The sequence below is a fragment of the Calypte anna genome, chromosome 1 (assembly GCF_003957555.1).
Source record: "Calypte anna isolate BGI_N300 chromosome 1, bCalAnn1_v1.p, whole genome shotgun sequence".
Lineage (NCBI taxonomy): Eukaryota > Metazoa > Chordata > Aves > Apodiformes > Trochilidae > Calypte > Calypte anna.
Genome location: NC_044244.1, coordinates 12,124,464 through 12,148,286, shown reverse-complemented (window position 1 = coordinate 12,148,286; position 23,823 = coordinate 12,124,464). Strand labels below are relative to the sequence as shown.

The following is a 23,823-nucleotide window of genomic DNA, read 5'->3' as shown; positions in this document are numbered from 1 at the left end:
AACAAGCAGTTTAACAGTGTTCTTTGCATTTTGGTTTAACTAACAGTGCCATCAATGTCGCAATATTGCTAAGTTGTTTTGGAGAAAACAATCCTATATGTAATAGTTTTATGGATTGTGTACTATGAAGGTAATTCACATTTTCTTGCCATTAATGTGGGTCATGATTGTTTGTTTGTTTCCACCTCCCCCCCCCCAAAATATTGCACGCAAGAAGTATGCTGTTTCTGCATGGATTTCAAGGCATTGCTAATACTTAACACTAGCAAAATATACACAGCATCAGTTTCCCTTTGGCTTGTCTTTTCCTCCCCAGTCCTTCAGTAGATCCATGCTGGGGGAACTTGTTTGCATTACATGGAAACTGCTCCTGACCTGAACTACATAGCTCCCCGACTTCTCTATAGACAAAAAAAACCCAAAACCAAAAAAACCCCACACAAAACAAAAAAACAAACCAACCGAACAAACAACAACAACAAAAAAACCCCTTTTAAGCCGGAGCTGATGGTATTTTTATAAGTGCTTCTAAACCGGAGTCTTTGCTGTGAATCCCCACTGCGCTGACTGCACAGCCAGCCCCCCCTCCCCGGTGGCGAGCCAGCCCCCCCTCCCCGGTGGCGAGCCAGCCCCCCCTCCCCGGTGGCGAGCCAGCCCCCCCTCCCCGGTGGCCAGCGAGCCCCCCCTCCCCGGTGGCCAGCGAGCCCCCCCTCCCGGTGGCCAGCGAGCCCCCCTCCCCGGTGGCCAGCGAGCCCCCCCTCCCCGGTGGCCAGCCAGCCCCCCCTCCCCGGTGGCCAGCCAGCCCCCCCTCCCCGGTGGCCAGCCAGCCCCCCCTCCCCGGTGGCCAGCCAGCCCCCCCTCCCCGGTGGCCAGCCAGCCCGTCCCCGGCACCGAGCCCCCTGGGGCCGCCGCCGCCTCCTCCGCCGTGCCCGCCCGGAGCTGCTCGGCCGAGACTCGGTGGCTGTAGCCGTGCCAGGCACCTCGGGGGGTGGTGGGGAGGTGCTGGGGGTTCTGACCCGGGGGAGCAGCTGGGGAAGTGCTGTTGGCACGGGCAGGAATCTCTGTGGGTGCAGAGACAGCGTTTGGAAATGTACCAGGGACCTCAAACCAAGACCCTGTGGGGTTACTCACTTTCAGGCTCCTGTTGGCAACCTCAAATATGACATAAATTCTAAGCTACTTTATAATAGGAAAATATTATAATACATTGTTGCAAATAATGCCTTATGCTTATTCAAAATGCATCTCGTTTGGCTCAGGAATCCAATAACTAACAAATTAATGATGGTGTCCGGTTTTATTTCTGTCTATGGAGTTTAGTGTAATAATGGTGACAGCAAAAAAAGACTACTAAATTCAAGCTGTGCACATTAGTGTTTTAATCTCAGTGCCAATACAGTACTATTTATAAAAACTTCAGTAAAAAAATCTAAAAAATACTATTTTTAGTAGAAAATATGTTTAGTTGGAACTGGAATAGAATTGATTAAGAGCAGTTCTAAAAACTGCAAAAGAACTGTTACAAAAATAGCAACTATTTTTAAGGTTTTTAATTTAAACTTTTTAATTTTTGCAGTTAGTTATCTGAAATGTGTTTGCTGCTGATTAGAAATGGTATGAACTAACTGGATGGCCTAAACAGAATGAAACACTAAATAATTTTTTTAATTAGCCTTAGTTTGAAACAATGCTGTTATCCTCATGTATTCCACATATTACAAATAATTGTGGTGTGTTAGGAGAGTGGAGAAATCGCATCTTAATAAATGGAATTATGTCACTGCATGTGACAACAAGTAGAAGAACCAGTTCAGTGTAGTCCACGGATACTGAAAAGTGTTTGAGATTTGGCCAATGGAATTTTTAAATAATGTGTCACTACTTCTTTTCCTATGAAAGATTCATCAAGTTAAGGTGTTGACCTGGTTTTTGGCGTTTTTTTGTTTGGGTTTGTTTGTTTTTTTTCAGAATTCTTCCTTTAAAATGCAAAGTTTTAGCCACAGTGATTTTTTTTTCCTAGGATTTTAAGTGTTAGTTCTTTTAAGAGGCATGTACAGCTTAATTTAAACTTTAAAGAAAAAAATTGTGGCCTATATGCAGTTATACATTTGAAAATTGTTGTCATTCATCATTTTATTATTACCCTTTTTATATTCTTTATATTCTTTTTATGAAGAAAAGTGGATATTTTCTCCAAGTTTTCACAAAAATCTGTAGCTAGTTCTAGAATCGTAATAATTTCCAATCCTGGGCTTGTTTTCTCATTCTACATAAAATTATACAGTTTTTAAACAGCTGTTCTGTAAAAATCTTGCACATTAGGCTTTTTGCAGTTTTTAAGTCTACGATACATCTGCTTTTGTGTATTTGTCATCCTTAGAGCACGTTTTGTTCCATCCACGTTTCAGTTCTATGTATTAATATTGTCTTGTTTCAAGCATACTCTCATTTTTCTAGTAGACACATGAGGTGATGATTCTGTATCTAATGAATTGTCAACAGTTAGACTTTAAAAAAATTTTATTTCAGCATGATGTATAAATCTAGTTGAATTTAGATGTGAGAAATGTTTTGAGCTGCACTCTGAACAATTTGCTTGATATTGTTCTTATGAAGATACTACTATTGCCAGATTTCTCTGATGTTTCAATTTCATTTTTATGCTTTCATTTGTCTTTAATGTTTACATTGAAGTAATAAATGTTTTTACACATGGATGAAAGATAGTGGTGGAAGTCTACAGTCACTAGTGAATGTAACTGCTTTTTGAATGAGAAGGGTTAACTTGCTTTCCTCATAATTCTGTTTGAATCTAAAATATTTTGTGAAATATTAGATTTTATTCTGTATGAATTGTAGTCTGTGGAATCATCATTATTGGCTAATGTGACCAGCCTCATCTAAAGGCATCAAAATAAGCCCACAGCTATCTCTGAGGCTTCAGAGTACAGCATTATAGTTTAGCATTAAAAACAAACTTGAAAGTTTTGCAGGATAGTTTGGCTTTTCAGTGAAGTAAGATTCTGTTTCTCAAAGACAAGATAAACTTGCTTTTTTCCTGCTGCTTTTGCATTGTATGGTGTTTTCTCTCCTCTTTTAATAGGCTAATCTAAACTCAATATAAAGAAAAACTAAGTATTTTTCTATTTCTGATGATGAAACTTGCTGATGAGTGGCTCTTTCATTACAGCATGAATTGCTATCTAGATTTTTAATCAAGGAGTTGCAATGCAAATGTTTTGTAATGTTTAATTGAACCTCTAAGGAGAAAAGAGATTCAGAAAAGTAATTTGTTGCAAATGTTCTGAAAACTTAGTGTGAATGCAGTACTAATTCTTGCAAGTGTCTGCATAATCCCAAGACATGAGAGATGAGTGCTCAGTGTTTAACTTTGCTTGAAAAATTACCTAATGGGTCAGTAACTGATTGGGTTTTTGTTAGATTTATAAAGTGTGTAAAAGGCATTTATTGTGCCTTGTTTCTTGGAATGCTTATTTTATAGCACTTCATAAATATAAAGTTCATATATTTTTTTCTCCATTTTCAATAACAGTATAGATTAAGTACAATTACTGACCAAATCAATAGGTTTTCTTTTGTAACATCTGTTGCCTGCTGATAGTATTTTCCTATTATAGGGTTTGAGAAACAAACCAAAGAAAACAGGACATGTGAAACCAGACCTCATAGATGTTGATCTTGTAAGAGGTAAGTCCTGAGACAGACAAAGCTGAATTTCTCAGTTTAAAAACACTTGCCATCCTCTGTCTTGTAACAAGGATATATCAGTATTTAAAAAAAGATCATCCAACCTTATGTAACTCATCTCTAGAGATGATGGATAGGAAGTATCGTTAAAATATGGCCTCTAGATTAAACTGAAGGCTTAAAAACTTCATTTAAATTTTGTTGTATAGATTAAGATTTTGAAAAAAAACAACCAAACAAAAAAAATCCAAACACGTGGATTGCCATAGATCAAGCTTTTGGAATTATTAGTTCTGCAATCTCTTAATGTCATGCATTCAGACTTCTTCCAAATCCTTTGACATCTAAAGGAAAGGCCATATTGAAACTTTGGGAGACCAAAAATTGTTTAGGCCTTGAATATATCTTTCACATTTTAAATAAAAACCAGCAATAGAAGTTCAGATGATATGAGACTTTTAAAGAAGTCTTCATTTAGTCTTACGTTTTTCCCTCTTTCCTGGTTAATGTTAGGGAAAATATCATTTAACATTTTTTTCCATGAGCCCAGGAGCCAGCAAGATGTCCTGAATTAATTCCAGGTAGTGCTCTTTGAATTCAGCTTTGTATTAACTGAAGCACTTCACCTTACAGATACACGGGCCCCCTCTGCCCTAGGGCCGGTCCTTAGAGGCCCCCTCTCCCCAGGGCTGGTCCTTAGAGACCCCCTCCCACCCTTGTCCCCAGGCCCCTTCGCTCACTCACTCTGCAGGATCACTCGCACACAAATTCCATGGCACTACAGATTTCTGGCCCCAATCCAGCCTGAGTCCCAGTGCTGGCACTCACCCCTGGTACATATGGGTGCACTTGCAATAGGCTGCTCCTCACCCAGGAAATCGTTTGAGGAATGTTGCAAGAAGGTAACTACAGACATTGCTGATCAGGTGCCTGACACGGGCAGACAAGCAGTGCACTGACAGCAGCTGTTTATGCATGTCCAGTCCTTTTCATCCCCTTACCCTTCAGTTTCCCCACATTTGTTGCTCCCCAAATCATCTATACCCTTGGTTTCTTCCTTGAGTATCCATTAGAAAGTTCTGGGCAATCTGAGCTCCTTTTACCAATGGCTCATGGTTATGGTTTCACACCTGGACGATGGGGCTGAAAGCTCTTCTGGGACAGGGACCTGGTCAAGGTGTTCCTTCCTTGAGTTGGATTTCCACCCACCCTCATGCCTCCTGGCCTTGTGGATATGGACCTTCAATGGGCTGATGGCTCCAGTTATGGGTCTGGGAGAACCCTGATGACATATTTGGGCTCCTGCCATTACCTATTTGAAAAGCTTCTCTGCAGGTGTTCAGATGAGCTTTTATCATATTGCTGAACAATGTAATTACCCCTTTAAAAGTGGGAACATGTAACCCTTTAAAAATAGGAACATGGAAGAAAGAAACCAAAACAATAACATTAGAACTTCAGACAGTCAGAACTGAAAACTAGATGTTTGTAGGAATTAAGAGCAGTAGGCCACTTAATATAATGATACACATTAATAGCAGTTAAGTGACTGCTCTGTGTGGATATCAACATTGGTATTAAAGCAGTTCCAGTACTGGCAGTGTTTCCTTGTGCCCACAGAGACCTCAAGAACCCCAGTTCTACATGTAAGCAAGGTGGAAATGGTGTAACAGCAGGCAGTAGTTGCCCTTTCTAAGCAGTAGCCTTGGCATAATTTATGTCACATCCCTATTAAGTAAATGTTACACAGTTTTCTAGTTATCAGAGAAGTGTGAATTTACAGGAAGAGAGAGAAATGGATGGATATGAGAGAGAAAGGACGTGTTAATGAGAGAGAAAAAAATATGTAGAAGGAGAGACAAAGATATATTATTGTTTGGATGTCTTCCCTGCTCCTAGGGCTAGTCCTCAGTTGGTCAGATTCTCCTCTATACTTCTCAACCTTATTCCATTTTCCTGAATGACAGGGCTGGAGTAATTTATAGATGTTGATGTTTTAGATCCCTTTGCTGGGTTGGGAAAGGGCTCAGCTGTGTCTGCATGAGAACGTGGGGTTTTCATATGAGTTACTGCTGCTTCATATCAAGTTCTGATACCATATTGAAACAGAGTAATTTTTAATATTTTATTTTTAAAATAATTTTGACATTTTAAGAAAAAGCAATCTTTTGTTATCCACACGTTGCAAAATGTAGGTATCTGTAGAAGTTGCTGATAATGCAGTCAAGAGGGCACCAACAATTTATGCAGATTTTGGATTGAGGAGGTAGTGAAATGGTGGAAGTACTAGGTTTATTCAAATATTCCATTATATAAATAACTATTACTCTGCTTTTGAACAACTAAAGCTACTGTTAGCCATAACAATGAAATGAATCAAAATTTCTTTTCTTTCTTTAAAGGGTCTGCTTTTGCTAAAGCAAAACCTGAAAGTCCTTGGACATCTCTGACCCGCAAAGGAATCGTGAGAGTTGTTTTCTTTCCAGTCTTCTACAGGTGGTGGCTACAAGTGACATCGAGGGTCATCTTTTTCTGGCTGCTTGTTCTTTACCTTCTTCAAGGTAGAGTTGGATTACTGAATCAGCTTCAATTGAATGCTTTATTTTAATCATATGGAAGCTGATGTATGTCACTTGGTTCAATCTGTGGTTAAGGTTCATTCCAATATTTTCTGAAGTACTGGAATTACACAGTCCCAAGCATGTTGTCTTTTGGTTAACATATCTGCTATATATAAAGGGGGCATACTTGAAAATATAAGAGAGAAAATATAAGATTATTCAGAGACTTTTTACAGCATTTAGCACATATGTTAGTTTGTCATCTCCATATAATAGTTTAGGTTCCAGGGCTGTCTCTTCAAGACAGAGCAATATCAAAGACAGCTTTGGTTTAGGCAATGTATCTTGTCTTGGGCTTTGGGTCTTTCTGGTACTTGTGCAGATCAAGGGTGTTAATCCAGCAGCAAGCAAGGCCAAACCTGCCAAAGTGTGGATAGTTTGTACATCCTGGTAGGATGATCTCTTACTAGTTTATATTTGTCCTTCCATGTGTTGTCATATTAGAGGCAGTGAACCTAGCTTATACTTTAGTCAGACCTCAGCCATGCTTCTGAAAATTTGGAGATTTATTGTTCTTTTGCTTCTGCTATTTTTTCTATTGCATCTATGCATCTTCATTTTACCTGTCCTAGAGTACAGGAGGACTTTTGGGCAATTGTTAACAAACAGAAATGAAACAAACAGAAAACAGTTTTTGGGATGCTCTGTCCTGAGTTCTAGTTACCTGACTCTGTGCTTCTCTTAATTATTGTTGAGACTGTGACCCATACATCATACATAAGGAAAATTAGAGCAGAATGTAATATAGTGAGTCAGTATCTTAAGTGTGAAAATCACAAAAAGAGTAAGTGTATCAGAAACGCCTACAACACAAATGAAGCAGAAGGTTAATGAAAGTTGGGAGCAATTTAAGTTCATTAAGCTGATTAATGAGAAGTTATATGACAATTTTCCACTGAAATCCAATTAAAATAAAATATTACTTTTTTCAATTTTGCCATCTGTCCTTGCAGTTGTGAATCATTGTGTCATTTGAAAATTGTATTTAAAACAAGAAATGGACTTTTTAAAAAAGAAAAAAGATGACAGTGCCTCTTATGTGATGATGATAGCAGCAATAAAAATTACTGTCACAGTGCCAGTGCCCCAAAACTTGAAATATGGACAAATATTCATATGTTCTCCTATCAGAACTTATCCCTATTTTCAGAATAGGTCCTTAAGTATCATTGCATGTGTATACTATGGTAGACAATCTAATTTATACTAATCTAATCTAATTTATACTAATATAGGTAGTAAAATGCATAGGTGTAATTTATTTGTTACCATCTTCGTACGTGGCTTATTCTGAGAAACACCTTTATAGTAATTCTTTATGTTCCCATTCTTAAATTTATGTAAATATATAGTCATACTTAATTTGTGGAGCCTTCATAAGACTAGCAGCAAAATAGTAAAACAATGCAGATTCTAAGTGCAAGCAGGTTTTATAGGACATTATTTACAGAGCTATCTTGTAATTAACAGGATTTATAATTTACTCAAGTTATGGTTGGAATTCATAATTTCTCTAATCCGCATGATCTGTAATATGACAAAATATTTCCCATATTTCTGAGGATGTGAGTCAACAAATGCTGGAAAATAATTAATAGTATTCCATATTACACTATGATCCAACTGTATCAAACACTTGTCATTTAAAGTGTGCTGAATTAACTGCAGAGCTTTTGACGTGTTTGGTATAAATTGGAAGACTTAATGTACACATAAGTGAAGTTGAAGTGACAAAATTCTTTTGTTGGGAACTATTTAAAACAACTGCCCTCAAGCCTCTCTTTTTAGCATTTATATAAGTTTTCCTTATGTTTTACTCAGAAGGTGTACTTAATTATTAATTTTGTGCAAAAATTAGTAAGGCAGCACCAGAAGTTATGAAAAGTTAACAGCAAAATACTTCAAATTCTAGTGGCTGTATTCTACCCTATATCTGAACTTTGTATTGTAGCTCAGACTTTCTGTATTTTCTATAAATTTATGAACTGCATTACTTGGACTTGCTCTGAAATTGATTAGCTAATTCTAATTAATTCTAATAGGAAAATAAAGTGTGAAACTATAGTATTATCTCATCTCTCTTGTTACCTCTTTAGCTTATTTCTTAAGTATGAAAGGAAAAGGTTTAATAGAGATATAATGATTATTGTGGTGAGATACATATATGTATTCATGTGTTTTTAAAGTTGATAATACAAATATTTTAAAGCATTAAATGTTATAAAAATGTTTGTATTTTGAAAGGCAGTTGCTTTCTTTGATACAGCTTTTTGCAGTATGCAATATGATTTTCTTTGTGTTGGTTGCACAAAATAAACCACTGTAATTTAGAAAAGCACAAGTTCAAATGATAAAAATAAGTAAGAAAATAATGGTAGTTTGAGAAATTCTGTTCTAAGACCTGGCTTGTTGGTAGGAGTAATTCTAGGATAGTCTGAACTAAAGTATATTGACACTTAGTATTTATTGACTCAACATTTCTCTCTTATCCTACTGCAAAGCTAGGCAATTGGTGACATCTTAAATGTATGTGAAACTTCATGGTGGGAATCTGCAATCCATTGATTTCTTCTAGATCACTCTGCTTTGCTAAATGCTTTTGAAGTAGCAGAAAAAACCTTGTAGTGAAGTTTGAAATTATTTTGTGAAGGCTGACTCCTGCAAATCATTTCCCAGGGTTCTGTGGAGCTCTGTGTTCTCAGAAGTGTATGTTTATCCAGATTGTATGGGAAAAGTCAAAATGGGCTTATTTGCACTTATAAATCTGATTGTATGTGTGGGAAAATCAGATAATTTAGGAAGAGGGAATATTGTGTGTATCTCTCTGTCTACCTATTTGTTTATTTTTTAATAAGCTGGATTTCTAATTGATGTATACTGTTTTGCTGATAAACCTCATACAGCAAAAAAATGTACTCCCCATATAATAGTAGATATAATAAAATAGTAATAAAAGATATCCCATGTGTTCTACGTAAGACTTCTGTGCTTTAATTTAGGGAAAAGACTGATGGGAAACTAGAGTAATTCAAAAGTAATTCCACTGTTTTGTACATTTATCAAGGTTTTAATACTGGTTACCTTGCTGAAGATTATTTAATGCAAAATGCATCTAATCTCTTTCTAGTGGAAAATACCACATCCTGGTATCTGCTGTGTTAAGTGTGGCTTCACACAATATATTTGAGGTGTTTGATTTTGACATATGGGTTTGCATGTGGCTTTCTTTTCTCCAATTGCTTTTAGTAGAGATCCAATGAAAGCTGTTGAACTTGCACTATGTGTTTTTTACACTAGGAGTAAATCTCAGTTATGGGACTTAAGCTTCTTGGTGGTACAAGAATAAAACCAAGTTCTCATGGGATGTGTGTTTTTTAGGCACAGAGAGTTATTCCCTTATTATTTTTCTGAATTCTTTCATGTTTTTTTTTTTGATAGCTTCTCTCAGCTGAGTTACAGAGCACAGCTCTCCAAGCCATAGAGGCAGGGCAACAAGAACATAAAATAAGCAGTGAAAAGAAAGGGTTTGCCCCTTAAATCTGCTTCAAACTTGTTGATTGTCTTTAGATAAACCTGTGAAGACAGTGCTGTGTTATAGAAATGGCTGGGCTCTGGATACATGAGCAAGAAGAACTTTGTGGGTGTTGGCTATATGTACAAAAAAATGGTCGTAGAATTACAAAATTAACAGTAAATCATGGAATTTGAAGTTGTCCTTTTTTCAACTACAAGTACTAGTTAGAGTCCTGGTCACTTCAGATGAACTACCTCATAGTTTACATGGTTTGTCTTTGGTCTTTCCTCATTACTAGAAAAACACACATATATAAATGAAATGTACATGGAGTTGCATGTAATGCATTCCTGTCTAAGAAGCAGCTTTGTCTTTTTTTGACTGGAACATGAACTTCAAAATGTATTCTGCTAGAGAATACAAAGTTAGAGTCTTTAGCCTCTTGTCTTTAGTCATTACAGTATTGACATAGATGGATGGTTCCACAGAACCATGGTTTGGCAGAGACCTCTGGAGATCGAGTCCAATACTCTGTTCAGTGTGGGGTCAGCTAGAACAGGTTGCTCAGGGCTGTGTCCAGTCAGGGTTTGAATATCTCCAAGGATGGAGAGACTTCAACATGTAAGGAACAACCTTCTTCTGTTTTGATGAGTCCTGCACTCACTGAATTTGTTGGGTTTTGCTGCATCATTATAGGTGATTAAGAATTAAGTCTCTTTGGGCTGCTTTAACAATGAACTTTGCTTTTTGCTTTTGTCATTATACTGAATAATGAACCTTAATTTAAAGTTGTTTCATGACAGATCTGGCTTTCCAAATGGTTGCCCCCCCCCCCCCCCCCCTGCACCTTACTTAATTTTGCTTTTTTTTTTTTTGAGCAATAGCTGTAATATCACAAGCTTAAGAGGTGGATATTAAGACAGTAGACTGCTGTTTAAATCTTTATTACTGCCTGTTTCATTGCAATTATAATTCCTTCCTCTCAGATTATAGGTTTGTTTAAAATGCAGGTAACAGACTACCTCTGACTGTTTCTCTTTTCAACAAAAGCCATATAACAAGTTGGCCATTTCACACATTTCAAATTTTTAACTCAATTTCATTTCCCTTCTTTTCCAGTTGCTGCTGTAGTGTTATTCTGTACAGCCCAAAGCCCACATAATATACCTCTGACTGAAGTAATTGGGCCAATATGGCTCATGTTGCTACTTGGAACTGTGCATTGTCAGATTGTCTCAACACGAACTCCTAAGCCACCTCCCAGCACAGGGGTTAAAAGAAGAAGGTATTCTCTATATTAAATTACTTATAATTTAGAGTTGTTAAACTATTCTAAAGAGTGTGCATGAAAATATATTGGGGTTTATAGTCTCTGTTTTGCAAGAGATGAGAAACTGATGCACTATTTTTATCTGAAACTTTAAAATGAGTGCTTAATTGGTGCTCTTTACAAATTTATGCATTGTTTTATTTGAGTTTTAATGCATTGAATATGACATTTTGCTTCAGAACAGTTTGTATCTGTGTAGTGGTGGAGTGACAGTATTTATATTGCTGCAAATTAAGTTTTAGAACTCTGTGAAATACTGACTAATGATCTTTGAGAAAGTGAAAGGAGTTGCTGTTGGAAATGTAGAACCTAAGTCTTCCAGCACTTCACTGGGTATGGTTTGCTACACTGAATTCCCATTAAAATGGGAAAACCTGCAGTAAGAGCTTGGCAGGTCTAATGATCTCTGATGATGACACAAAATATATTTTGGATTCAAGTGCTATTGCAATGAAAAAGTGTTGTTTTAGTAAATGAAGTTTATGAAATTGATGTGATAAAGCTTTAGCAAAATATTTTGAAGTCTTGCTTGTTTTTTGCATGCTTAAACTGCTGAACACGTTATAGAACAAGTAGATTGCACTTATAAAGCTACATTCCAATTTTAATCTCTCCTGATGAAGGAAATTAAGGAAAGCAGCACATTTGGAAGTACATAGGGAAGGAGATGGCTCTAGTACCACAGATAACACTCAGGAAGGAACAGTGCAGAGCTACGGTACAAGCACCTCTTGCAGTATTGGCGCTGTCTTCAGAGATATCTGGCATGCTGCTTTCTTTTTATCAGGGTTTGTATTTATTCAAGGCTACATATGTGTTAGAGGTGCACTATCCCTTTTCTAAATAAGCAAACATTAATGTAATGATTAAACTTTTGATCTAGTTTTTTTTTTAATAGTATACTCATTCCAGTATTTGAACATACACTCATGTGCTGTTTCTTGACTTTTGCAAATGCTGACACAATAATTTTGAAACAATATTTAAATAACTTTTAGTTAAATTACATTTTTATGTTCAAGTTGGGGCATCAGGAATGAACCAGCTCTGCTTCTCAATTTTAATTCAATAACAAAATTTGGCTCTTTAATTTTACTTTTTTATGTTAGCTGCATATTACTCCGAGGGGACACTTCCTGGACTGTCACTGTAATCAAATCACATTCTTTTCCTGAAGGAAAACTTTCAGGATTCAAATAAGCACAGTGTTTATTTTATAAATAAACTTTGAAGATATCTTCTAATGATTGGAAGAAACATCCAACCCTGTTACAATCCAGAGTTTTTTTGCAAGCGATTGATCTAACGCAGTACATTGCAGTGGGCAATTAAAAACTGTTAAAAAACATCCGTAGCAATCCCTGCTCACTGTGCGTGTAGCTTTGTGAGTGCTATACATCAGCATTTATTAACAAGAGAAAATATAAAATAGTACAAAATTGAGAAAAGGGATACTGCAAGTTATTACATTAATGTTTTGTGGAGCATGCTGCATCTTAAATATGGCAACACTAACATGTCCGTCATACTCATGATATGTGCTCTTAACCACTTGTAAAGCTTATTGTATGTTGTTATGTTCTGGAAATATCTGGTTGAAACTCTGGAAAAGTTTATAAAAATGTTTAAAATTATGGCAAGAGGAAAGTTCATTTGACTTTTTCCTATATAGTGTAGGTAGCTTTGACAAACTATGAGTCAATGTAATAGACACCACTGCTGTTCTTTGGGTCTGTATGCATTACTTTCTGGTATGTTTGCAGTGTAATCTTGTAAACTTTTGAATGTTTTTCCATTCATTGAAGATACTGATCTGCACTGAGAGGAGAAGTGCTGTAAGATTTTTTTTCCTTAGCTTCCTATGTGTTGGGCTGTTTTCAGTTAAGAAGGGGTGTGTGGGACTTGCTCTAAGGACTTGTTTAAACCATTTAATGAGAGTTAGTGTGTTTATGTGTGTATATATTTATGTTAGGCCTCAATGGCGACTACTTAGTATATACAGTATTTTCAAAGGATAAATAGCACAAGGTTGACTGAGAATGCTGTGAGTAGCCCTTAGGCTTTTATTAACTCTTAAATTGCAAAGGTACATTTGTTTGTATGATGGGAGCCATACAAACACTATCAAGAATTCATCCAGATGAAAAGTAACATTTTGTTCACATCACATAATGTAGATCAATTTCTTCATGTCATTTTGTTGTGGTAATGCAAACAGTTTTGTCAGCACAGTGGGATGACAGAGTGGGGCTGGGAATGAGTAAGTAGGGGTGCAGCATGGGGTATGTTGCCTGCTTTACTTGGTGGTGTTACTGAAGAAAATAATATGAAATCTCAGTGCAAAGAAGCTGTACAGTAACATCTGTTTCTTAAGATGTGTTTTGAAGCTCTATAGAGCATATTAGAATGTCTCATTAGTGTTTATTTACAGAAGCTTTTCATGCATATTAAGCATAATAAGAAATTATTTTCTTTAGGGCAGGACTCTGTACCTAGACCAATTGCCTACACTCAGGTCACTGGTAATTTGGAATTGTGTTTTCAAAAAATATCATTATGAATGGCAAAACTCAGTCTGACTAATAAAATATAATTCTAAACTTTAGTCCAGGAGAGGGGCAATTTGGAAAATACTGTTAGTTTCCCTGGAAGAGAGCAATATCCAAATAGGTAATTTATTCAGAATGTAGTAATGATTCGGGACTTCTTTTTTTCTCTGCATGTGTTGTTAATTTGACTATGGAAATCATATCATTGTAACTTCTTTAAAAGTTTTGCAACATGAACAGGGAGGAGAGTTGGTTGTTTTTTTTTTTACCAACCCCAATGACTGTACATGGGAATAGACTACTTAACAGTGAAAATCTACAGCCTAACAGAAATTTGGTTTAAATCTCTCTTAATATTTTCTTTAGCTAATACATTAATAATACTGAAAGTAATTGTTGACTTAGCTTATGCACATGTTCAAGCTTTAAGACTGGATTTATTCATGGTATTGTCCTGTCCTGCTCTTAAATACTTTTAATTCTATCATGACATTAAAAAAGTTGATTAATGATATGTGTGTCTGTGTGTGTATATATACATGTATATATATACATAGTAATTTTAGGAAACTAAATTTCTTTCAGGTAGGGAAATACTGGTCATGTTGCTTTTTTTTCTTACTTTAAGTCCAAGTTTATGCTTTTCTGAGTTAAAGCTCACACTTAAATTTAGGGATTCATACAAAACATAACTTTGGTTTCTATGTTAGAAATAAATGAAAGGCTTCAGTCAAGTTACCTGTTTTTCAAAATGAATTTTAGTTGGTATCAGATAAATACCAGTCTTGCAGTTTTAGCACATAAACACTAGTGAAATTCTAACTGAAAAAATGACATGTATATGCATACATTCATTTTGTCTCTTATGTCATAATTTAGGTTAGACATTAGGAAGAAACTCTTTCCTGGAAGAGGTTGCCCAAGGATGTTGTGGCTGCCCCCTCCCTGGAAGTGTTCCAGGAGAGGTTGGATGGGGCCTTGAGCAGCCTGGTCCAGTGTGGGGTGTCCCTGTCCATGCAGGGGGGGGTTGGAACCAGATGATCTTTAAGGTCCCTTCCAACCCAAACCATTCTATGATTCTTCCTACTCAATATTGAGGCTACTTCTTTGTAGTGGCTTTCAAGTTTCATGTGAAATGTATAAAAATTTCTCAAATCAAACTTAGAAGACTTAAGTCCTATTACTCCACTCATACAGTTTGGTAACTTGAGGACGAAGTCTCTGACTGAATGTGTGTGTATAGTTTTGAGATGAGAACTGCATTCCCTTTTGCACTATTACAAAAAAATTTTTAAGAAGTGCCAAAAATGTATTTAATGCATAAAAATTTTGTCTCTGCATTCCTGTTCCTTGCAGATAATTTAATTTTGGCGTTAATTTCATTAGTGCTCACAACTGAGTTACTCAAACTTACTATTTTACAGTAAGTTGCCACTGAAAGTCGGTTTTATTTCAGAAGTTGAACAGCGGTTTTTCCATTAAATAATTATCTTTCTCTTTTTTTTCCTTATCTTTCTCTTTTAATGAAGTTTTATCTTCATTAACTTAAACATAGCATTATGAAATAGCACAGAAATATATTTCTACCATGTTTACTGTCAGTAGTTTGACCTTTTTGTCCAAAGCCTCAATAATATTCTAGATGATCTTCTTAATGGACTTAGAAAATTAAAACTGTAGGTGAGCTAGTACATTGGTAATCTGCAAAGAGGAGGCTTACTTGCTGCTTCTCCACCACACAACACATGCAAAAACATCTTACTGCCTCTTTTTTTGACTCTTGCAAAATTATAATAAAAACTTATCCATGTTAATACATTGTAACTAGTCTGCTGTTTTTTTAATCATTTATAAAAGAAGATGGCTAAGAATTTTTGTAATAGGTCAGGGAATAGTGGGCAAGTCCTATAGCTTCTTACAAGATAAATGGAGCAGAAATTACTTCTGTTTAAAAGAAAATACTGTTCACTTTTTTCCATGAAGGGATGAGGGAAGGTGAAATGGATTAAAGATGGTAAAGGAGGATGAAACACCTTGCCAGCATTGTCTCTTCTCTTCATGATTTTGTCTGAATTCCAACAGATAAAATGTTCCTTTTTTGATTTTTCCCTTTTATCCAGGTATCCCAAGCCAGTTTTTGTGCTCAGGTCTCCCCTGTATATGGAGAATATCTAACTTTGGGAGGAATAAGAGGCAAATATCCTAATTATCCATATTTATTGATGTGCATATTAAAGAGGAATTGAATATTCCCTCGTTTCCTCAGCAAGTTCAGTTGAACAGATTCTTAATAGTTTTATGATGTGTGTCCACTTTCCTGCCTTCAATAATAATTTAAAAATGTGGAAACTCAATTTGTAAACTGTGGGGGTTTTTTCCCCCGCACACATGTTCTGGGAATCTAACAAACAAAATCTAATAAACACCAGATATTAATTGCTTTTCTGGTTTTATTTCCATTGAATTTATTTTGAGAATACAGAAGCTTAAACAAAGACTTAGAGTACTCTCTACTGGCAAGGCAGCAAGCTGCTACGCCTTTTCATTCCCTCATGACTGCACTTTCTTATTTGGAAGTGTAATCACCCAGACGTTTGCTTTGAGAAAGCCTTTTTCTGGCTTTAGATATTCTATTCTATGCCTATTGACTAGAGAGGGGCCTTAATGTCTAGAGAATATTGTTGAACACTATTCATAAATGTTAGTTAGAATAATAATAATAATACTGAAGCATGATTCATAAACTTATTTTGTGGTTTGGAAACAGGCATGGTTAGTGTGTTTTTAAGAGATACCAAAGCATGTTACAAGGGGTGTTAGTGAATAATACCAAACGGGGTAAATCACCTGTTGTCAATAAGCAGAATGTACCTAAAATAACAACAACAAAGAATATCTGTTGTACAGCGTACTAAACAGCACATTTGTTTGCAACTTCAGGAAATGGCATTCTTCCTTTGATTTAATAAACTTCAACTTTAAGCATACTTTTTTAAGTTAAGATAGAATAGAGAAGTTTTGAGATTTGTGGTTCTTTCACCAAAGTCACTGTGAAGATTTAGCTTTAAAACAAGTGTCCTTTTCTCCTCATTCAGTAGCTAATGGTGTAATTTTCTTTCATACACTGACTATCTTTTCTATCAAGTTTAGGGAAGGATAATGGGTATTATTTAGAAGATGAAATATTTACAAACTTAGCATCAAATGTTAATGTTATTTTTTTCTCCGTACTAAAACATATTGAGAGGGGTATGCAGGGTTTAGACTGGGGAAAAAACCAAGAGAATCAGTAGTTTAATACATACATTTATTTCAAATATAGATCCAAGAAAGCAAAAAACTCAATAGATAAATCCACTGAGACTGATAATGGCTACGTGTCCCTTGATGGGAAAAAGACAGGTAAAAGCAGTGAAGAATGTATGCAGGCTCATGAACGGCGCTGTGAGGTGATTAAGCCTGAAGAGTCAGGGTGGAGCACTGCAACAGTGAGAGATGCCTTCAGCAATCACAGTCATCACAAAGTAAGTGTGCTTCATTGCCTTCAAACAGGCTTATTAATTTGCATTTGCATATAATTTGCAAAGGAGATGATGTGTGTTTTTATGATGCTTTTCATGCATTCTTTTCTACTTAAAAATGTTTTAAAAATGAAATTAGGCTTAGGGTCCTGGATGAAAAATATATATCTACTGGATATATTGCCTCTAAGCTTTTCTTCTTGGTAGGTTTGGTTTCAACAAAATCACATTTAAAATACCAGTGTCAGAATTGTTCTTTAGGATAATACCAACTAGCCTTTCATCATCTGAAAAATGTTCATTTTGATATTGCAATTTTATAATTCCTTCTGTACCACATAATTTTGACAACTGGGAATGCATTTATAAAAATATATATTTATATAAATATCTGATTTAAGTGAGCATAGATAATAACGTTACAGAAAGAAATTTTATGTATTTGATTTCAATAGTGCAGTACAATACCAAGTAAGTATAAAGGCATGTCTCACTAATGCTGTATTTCTTGTACTAGGATACTCACAGGACTGTGACAAATTTATCAGATGAAGTTTCCAGTGAGGAAGGGCCTGAAACTGGATATTGTTTACGACTCAATGTAGAACGCACTTCTAGTGACTGTACACTTCGAAGCAGGAAATCTCATCATTATAAGAAACATTATCCTCTGGAGGTATGTTCTTTTCCATTGCTTCCTTTCTGTAAGCTGTTTAAACTGATTGGTTTCTTGTTGGTTTCTCCTACATGAGGTTTTTTGGAGTCTGTTAATTAGAAGTTATGCTGGTGGGGGACTGGGACTTATTTTTTTTAGTGACAGTATTTTGAAATTAAGAGGTTTTTATTTAGTTGATCTGAGCTAATTTTTCAGCTTGTTATAAAGAACCTAAAATATATTGGTCTTGCATCAGGTTATGGCCAACTCTGTTGCTGTCTTTTAACAACAGTTATCTCCTCTGGAAACTTGATTTATTACAGATAAAATAGTAATTGGTAGTATGCATATTTTTATCATGCTGCTATTTCTCTCCATTTAGTACTATTTTGGATTCACTAGCCTTCTGGTGGAGGAATCTGATGGATTCTATATCCGAGCTTTACTTCCCTCATCTACAGATGATGCAAAGCCTCAGGACTTATTGATTTAAATTAATCAATTTAAATTAATTAGATTAAATCACTACTTGATTTAAGTGTCTCCTTAGAAGGGTTCAGATATAACTTTCTCTTAAAACAATTAGAAGTTTTAAGGTTGCATAATGCTTTGCATAGAAACAATCTTCTCTTCGTTCATTTATTTCTAACAGATTTTGGCTAGGAAGACCCAGCCATCTAATGGATTTGAGTGTTTAATGCCATATGCATGTTTGGTTTTGCATAACTGAACAGGTTGATACTTGGAACTGTTTGCTTCATATTACAGAAGATTTCCCTTGACTATAATTTTGCAGCTGGTGCTTGACAAGAGGAAGCAGCTTAAATATATTTTCGTTTGCAATGAGTCCTTCAGAGCTAGGGAAGATTGTAGTTATCTTCAGAAACTGAAGAGACTGAATTTGCTCCTTATGTGGATTTGGCTGTAATATTTTTACTGTTTACTTATCTGACTGATGCCATGAAAGAGGAAGCTTTTCTTTGGCATTACCAACCTGCCTACCCCACATGATTACAAAGGAAAGGAAGCAGTGGTTTTCAACTCTGTGAAAGCTTTCTTTGCATTAAAAAAATAAATTAAAAAAAATAGTGAAGTCAGTGGATATACTCTCAACTTTTTCCCTGTAATTTCTTCCATCTTCATGTTTACTTGTCAGTTTAATTGTTGCTTGAGCAACCATTTTAAATATTACTATTTTATTAACTCCAGGACTCAGGAGTACGTGGTTGTGACTGCCTTCTATAAATAAGGTTTGCTAGGTTTTTATTCAGAAAAAAAAAATTGTTCAGCTTCTTCCCACATTTATGCTATCCCTCACTTAGTAAAAGAAAGGGAAAGAGTTCAGACCAGTTTTTTTCAAAATGTTCTTTACAAAATTGCTGACATAAAATACATCAAGCATGATTTTCAGGAAGGGCAAAAATATTTCTTCAGATTATAACGCATTACAAGTCATTAAATTGGTACGGCCTGCTGCAACATTGCTTATTTTTTTCAGTGTAAAAAATTGTGTAAATTCTCAATGGAAACTGGTAGAAAGAAAGAAATTTCCCAGCAAATAGCTATGAATAGGATGGTAATGCTTTTAAGACTTACCTGCCTGTCACTGAAGAAATTGATTCTTTTTACTGTAGAAAGTAGTTAAAGGCTCTGCATTCTTGTTCTGAAGACAACATTAGGTTGCTTCATATGTATGCCTGGGAAGATTTTCATGTCCCAAACTTAATATTCCTCTTCTTTTTCTGCGATACAGGTAAAATTTTGACATAATAAGGCAGGCTTGTTTCTCAAGTAGTTTGTTTAAAATAATTGAAATTTGATGTATGGCTATGTGGATTCCACATATACCTAGCATTAGCTTGCTTATTTTTCCTCTCTACACCCGATGTGTAATTGTCTTCAAAGATGCTCAAACTTCTCTTTTGAGAAGGTATGTTAGTAGTAACAGTGGGGGATTATGATTTGTAGGGTATTTTGGGAATAATTTCCTCTTTTATGACAGTCTCATACATTTAGAAATGTACTTCTGGAACATACCAAATTTTTTTTTAATGCTGGTTAAAGCTAGTTCTTTTCAAGCTGCTTGCTTGAAAGACTGTTTGAGTGCCTTGGGTCTTGGATGACTAGAAATATTTTTTCCTTCTTCCTCCAGGGCCTAGTCCTTTCTAATGAAACACTTTTTTTTTTTTTTACTGTATGAAAATCTAATAAGTAGCTAATTTACTTCAGCTCAAGCAACGAAAGACAGAAGAATCAGAATGTCAAATAAATTTAAAATACTTCTGGAATTATTCTTTTCTCACTCTCAGCCACATTTGTTTTATTTCAGCTTGGTGTAATGTGGCTTTAAGCCTCATGTGTCTTTCACATTTTTGCTAAAATAATGATGCTGTAAAGTGTTTTGAAGTAGGAGTAATTTATAAATTACAAGATCAGAAATTTGAGACATCATTGGAGTCTGTGGCTTGGTAATTGCTGTTAAAGTCTAAATAAATGAGTTCTAAAAATCTATAACATAGTTATTTTCTTGTAATGGTTAACATGATTTGATTCTTCATTATGCAACCCCCTCCCCAACAAAGTAGGGGCCATGGATGTTGTTGCTTGTTTGCACGGTGTCTAAGAATGTGCAGCCTCTTAGGCACTCCTTCAATGATTGTGTAATTCTTTCTATTCAGAAACATAATGAATTTGAACATAAAAACCTGCTTCACTTATCTGAACCTTCTAGCTTCTGTCAGAAAGCAATGTAGAATAAAAAAGCTGCATTAATTCCAAAGCATATTTTAATTTCAGGATACACCTAAATCAGGTACTAGCTGCAGTTCTCGGTGTTCAAGCTCCAGACAAGATTCTGAGAGTGCAAGACCAGAATCAGAAACTGAGGATGTGCTGTGGGAGGACCTCTTACACTGTGCAGAGTGCCACTCTTCCTGTACCAGTGAGACAGATGTAGAAAGTCCTCAAGTGAATCCCTGTGTGAAGAAAGAGTACAGAGATGACCCATTTCATCAGGTGGGTATCTTCCAATTTTGATTTTTTTTTTTCACATGACACACAAGTTCAGTATTTTCAGCTTTATCATATGTCAGGAGGCCTGGAAGAAAGAACTCTATGTTAAATGAAAAGAGCAAAGCCAAAGTAATTTGATAGAATTAAAAGAAGGAAAATTTGATTTCTGGTACTTGGTCATTAGTTTGTCAAATGAAGAGGATATGATAATATACTGAAATAGCCTGCAGAACATTTGAGTGTTTGAATCTTAATTCTATTTCAGGGCAAGTAATGATTGATTGAAGTTTCCTCTGTGGTAGATTGTTCAGGGGTTTGGGTTTTGTTTGGTTTTTGCTAGTGGGATTACTGTTTTGTAGCATATCAGACATCTTTCTCTTTGCTTATATATTAAATGTATATAGAAAAAAAGCAAATAGAACAATAACATATACAGAGTGTCTTATGTTTTATATGTTTACATAATGTATATATATAATGGTACATGTGCAATATGTCTAAATTCTATGTAGAGATAATATTTTTATTTTTACCTTTTAAAGCTAATACAATTATTTCCCCTGTTCATGCATTTCTTCAGTAATGTGTCAGAAGTAATTTCTGAAAATGCAAGTGTTTTTTAGGCAGCATTTGGTTGCAGCCTGGCTTGAGTTAGTGTTGTGCAAAATCTATTATTAATGCTTGATTGCTAACAATCAGCTAATAGTTTTGATTGGTAAAATCCATTCAGATGCCATAGGGATAGCTGTGTTTAGTACTAGAATTATCCTTAGATTCCATGTTAATTGTATTTCTAATTTGAACTATTTAAATAAAGAGATTGGAGAGAATGTGAAAAATTCTTGTGTTGGCAGTGCATCATCAGTATTTAGGAATGTCATGCAAGAGATAGTGGTAATGCTGGCTAAGGGAAAGAATTTAAAAATACAGACTTTTCACTGTGAACCAGAATTGGAAATTATGTATTTATAGACTTTAAAAAACAATCCACACCCTTCTCCCCTGTAAACCAAACCCAAAAGAGAGTGCAATTTGGATTTCTCCCAGGTTTTTTTTTATTTATTTATTTCATCATGCTTGTATTTGATATAATCACTAAAACAGAAACCTCAGAACAGGGAGTTGAATTGCATTATATTCATTGACTTTGTTTTTCTGCAGTTGAGTGTTTTTCTGTGTGATTGTAGACTGAATTTTTGAGTTTCAGCTCCTGGTGTCGGTACTCCCTCTAGAGGGAGACCTTGGAAATTTGTGATCTAGGAAGTCCTGCCACTAATATTTGCATTATTTTAATAATTATTTTTTTTTCATCTAATGGGGAAAAAAAGGGGGGATAATTGAGTACTTAGTAGAATGCAAAGATTTTTTTATAAATGCTGATAAAGCAAGTAATAAAAAGATTTGCTTTTAATCGATGATAAATTAAATTTAAAAATAATACTGGACCCCTCCCTCTACCCTCCCTAGTACCAGCACTTCCAGGGGTTTGATACATGCAGTTTTGGGTGACCAGTGACATTTAAGAGCAATTTTAATCACCTGAATGGAAGAGGAGTAAGACAGGGCTGAGGGAAATCAGGAAATGGTCAGAGCTGAACTTGTTGCTTCAACATTTTTCCACCAGTTTGCACTTGACTTGCTTTTTGGAGTAAAAGTGCTGCAGCCATGAGTGGGTTCAGAAGATGAGACTGGGAGTGCTTGGCCCTTGGAGCAGTGTGTATTGCTTAGATTCCTGCAACTCTGGGTCTAACCAGATTCAGTTGGAATAGGGGTAGCAAGGATTTGTGTGTGTGGCACAATCCTTCTATGTGTAGTAGATTGTGAAGTAAGTAACAAAAACCAAGTAAAATAATAGTTGTTTTCCTTAAGCTTAACCTGAGCAGTGTACTTTTCAGAATGTGAGGGTGAAAAATAATAAACTCAATGCTATTAGAAAATCAAGTATAGGGAAGGAGAGATCTCTAGACACAGCTATTTCTTGGAAGAGAAGGAGATGGTCTTAAAGAATGTGTGAAGAATTATGGTCACAAACTGGAACATGGGAGGTTCAGTCAAAACATAAGGAGGAACTTTACTATAGGAGTACCAGAGCACTGGAGCAGGCTGCCCAGAGTCTTTGTCCCTGGAGATATTCAGAACCTGCCTGGATGCCATCCTCTGCAACCTGCTCTACGTGAACCTGCTCTGGTAGGGTGGTTGGACTTAGTGATCTCCCAGAGGTCCCTTCCAACCCTGAACATTCTTTGATTCTGTTTTTAATATATAATAGCATCCTCTGGATGTACATGCTGTATGCCAATATCTGTGTCAGTCTGAGGTGGTTTTTTTGTCAGCATGTTGCTGATGAAGGCATATTGACACTACAGTTGATTTTATTTCCAGTGTAATATACTCCTTGTCTTCCCCAGAGTCATTTGCCTTGGATCCACAGTTTGAATCCAGGACTAGAAAAAATAAGTGCAATTGTATGGGAGGGCAATGACTGCAAGAAAGCAGATATGTCTGTGCTTGAAATCAGTGGTATGATAATGAACAGAGTGAGTATTCTTTTTACTTTATGCAAATACTGTATTTAGGAGTTTAAGCAGTACATAAATAAGCTTGTTTAACGGTGGCCATGGTGGGTTTGTTTTTTTGTTTGTTTTGTTTTGTTTTTTTTTAAAGTATCTGTCGTTGACATTAATTTTCCATGGCCTTACATCACTCTGACTTGTTACTAACAGATGGAAGAGCTACCAGATCTTAAGTGTTGGGACAATAAAATGTTTGCATTTTTAGGTACTTAGTAACATAGCCAACCCCTTCTTTACTATCCCAAAGTGATATAAGCTTATTTAACTCCCTGATTCCAACGAATAATATGTTCATTCAGGAATATATGGATCTGAGTATTTGGATGCTAAAATTAAGATT

General features: G+C 35.8%; 1 protein-coding gene across 3 annotated transcripts in view; it reads left to right on the top strand.

The window, feature by feature from the left end:
* The window catches only part of PHTF2 (putative homeodomain transcription factor 2), a 68,297-nt gene that overhangs the window by 27,792 nt on the left and 16,682 nt on the right, over positions 1-23,823 (top strand). For 2 of the 3 annotated variants that reach the window (XM_030447918.1, XM_030447910.1), the window contains 8 exons: positions 3,639-3,708; positions 6,111-6,269; positions 10,963-11,128; positions 11,797-11,961; positions 17,045-17,246; positions 17,761-17,919; positions 20,695-20,913; positions 23,319-23,447. In XM_030447918.1, the coding sequence (XP_030303778.1) occupies positions 3,639-3,708; positions 6,111-6,269; positions 10,963-11,128; positions 11,797-11,961; positions 17,045-17,246; positions 17,761-17,919; positions 20,695-20,913; positions 23,319-23,447 (1,269 nt within the window). The remainder of the gene's footprint in view (positions 1-3,638; positions 3,709-6,110; positions 6,270-10,962; positions 11,129-11,796; positions 11,962-17,044; positions 17,247-17,760; positions 17,920-20,694; positions 20,914-23,318; positions 23,448-23,823) is intronic. The other variant, XM_030447926.1, reaches the window with a different exon arrangement.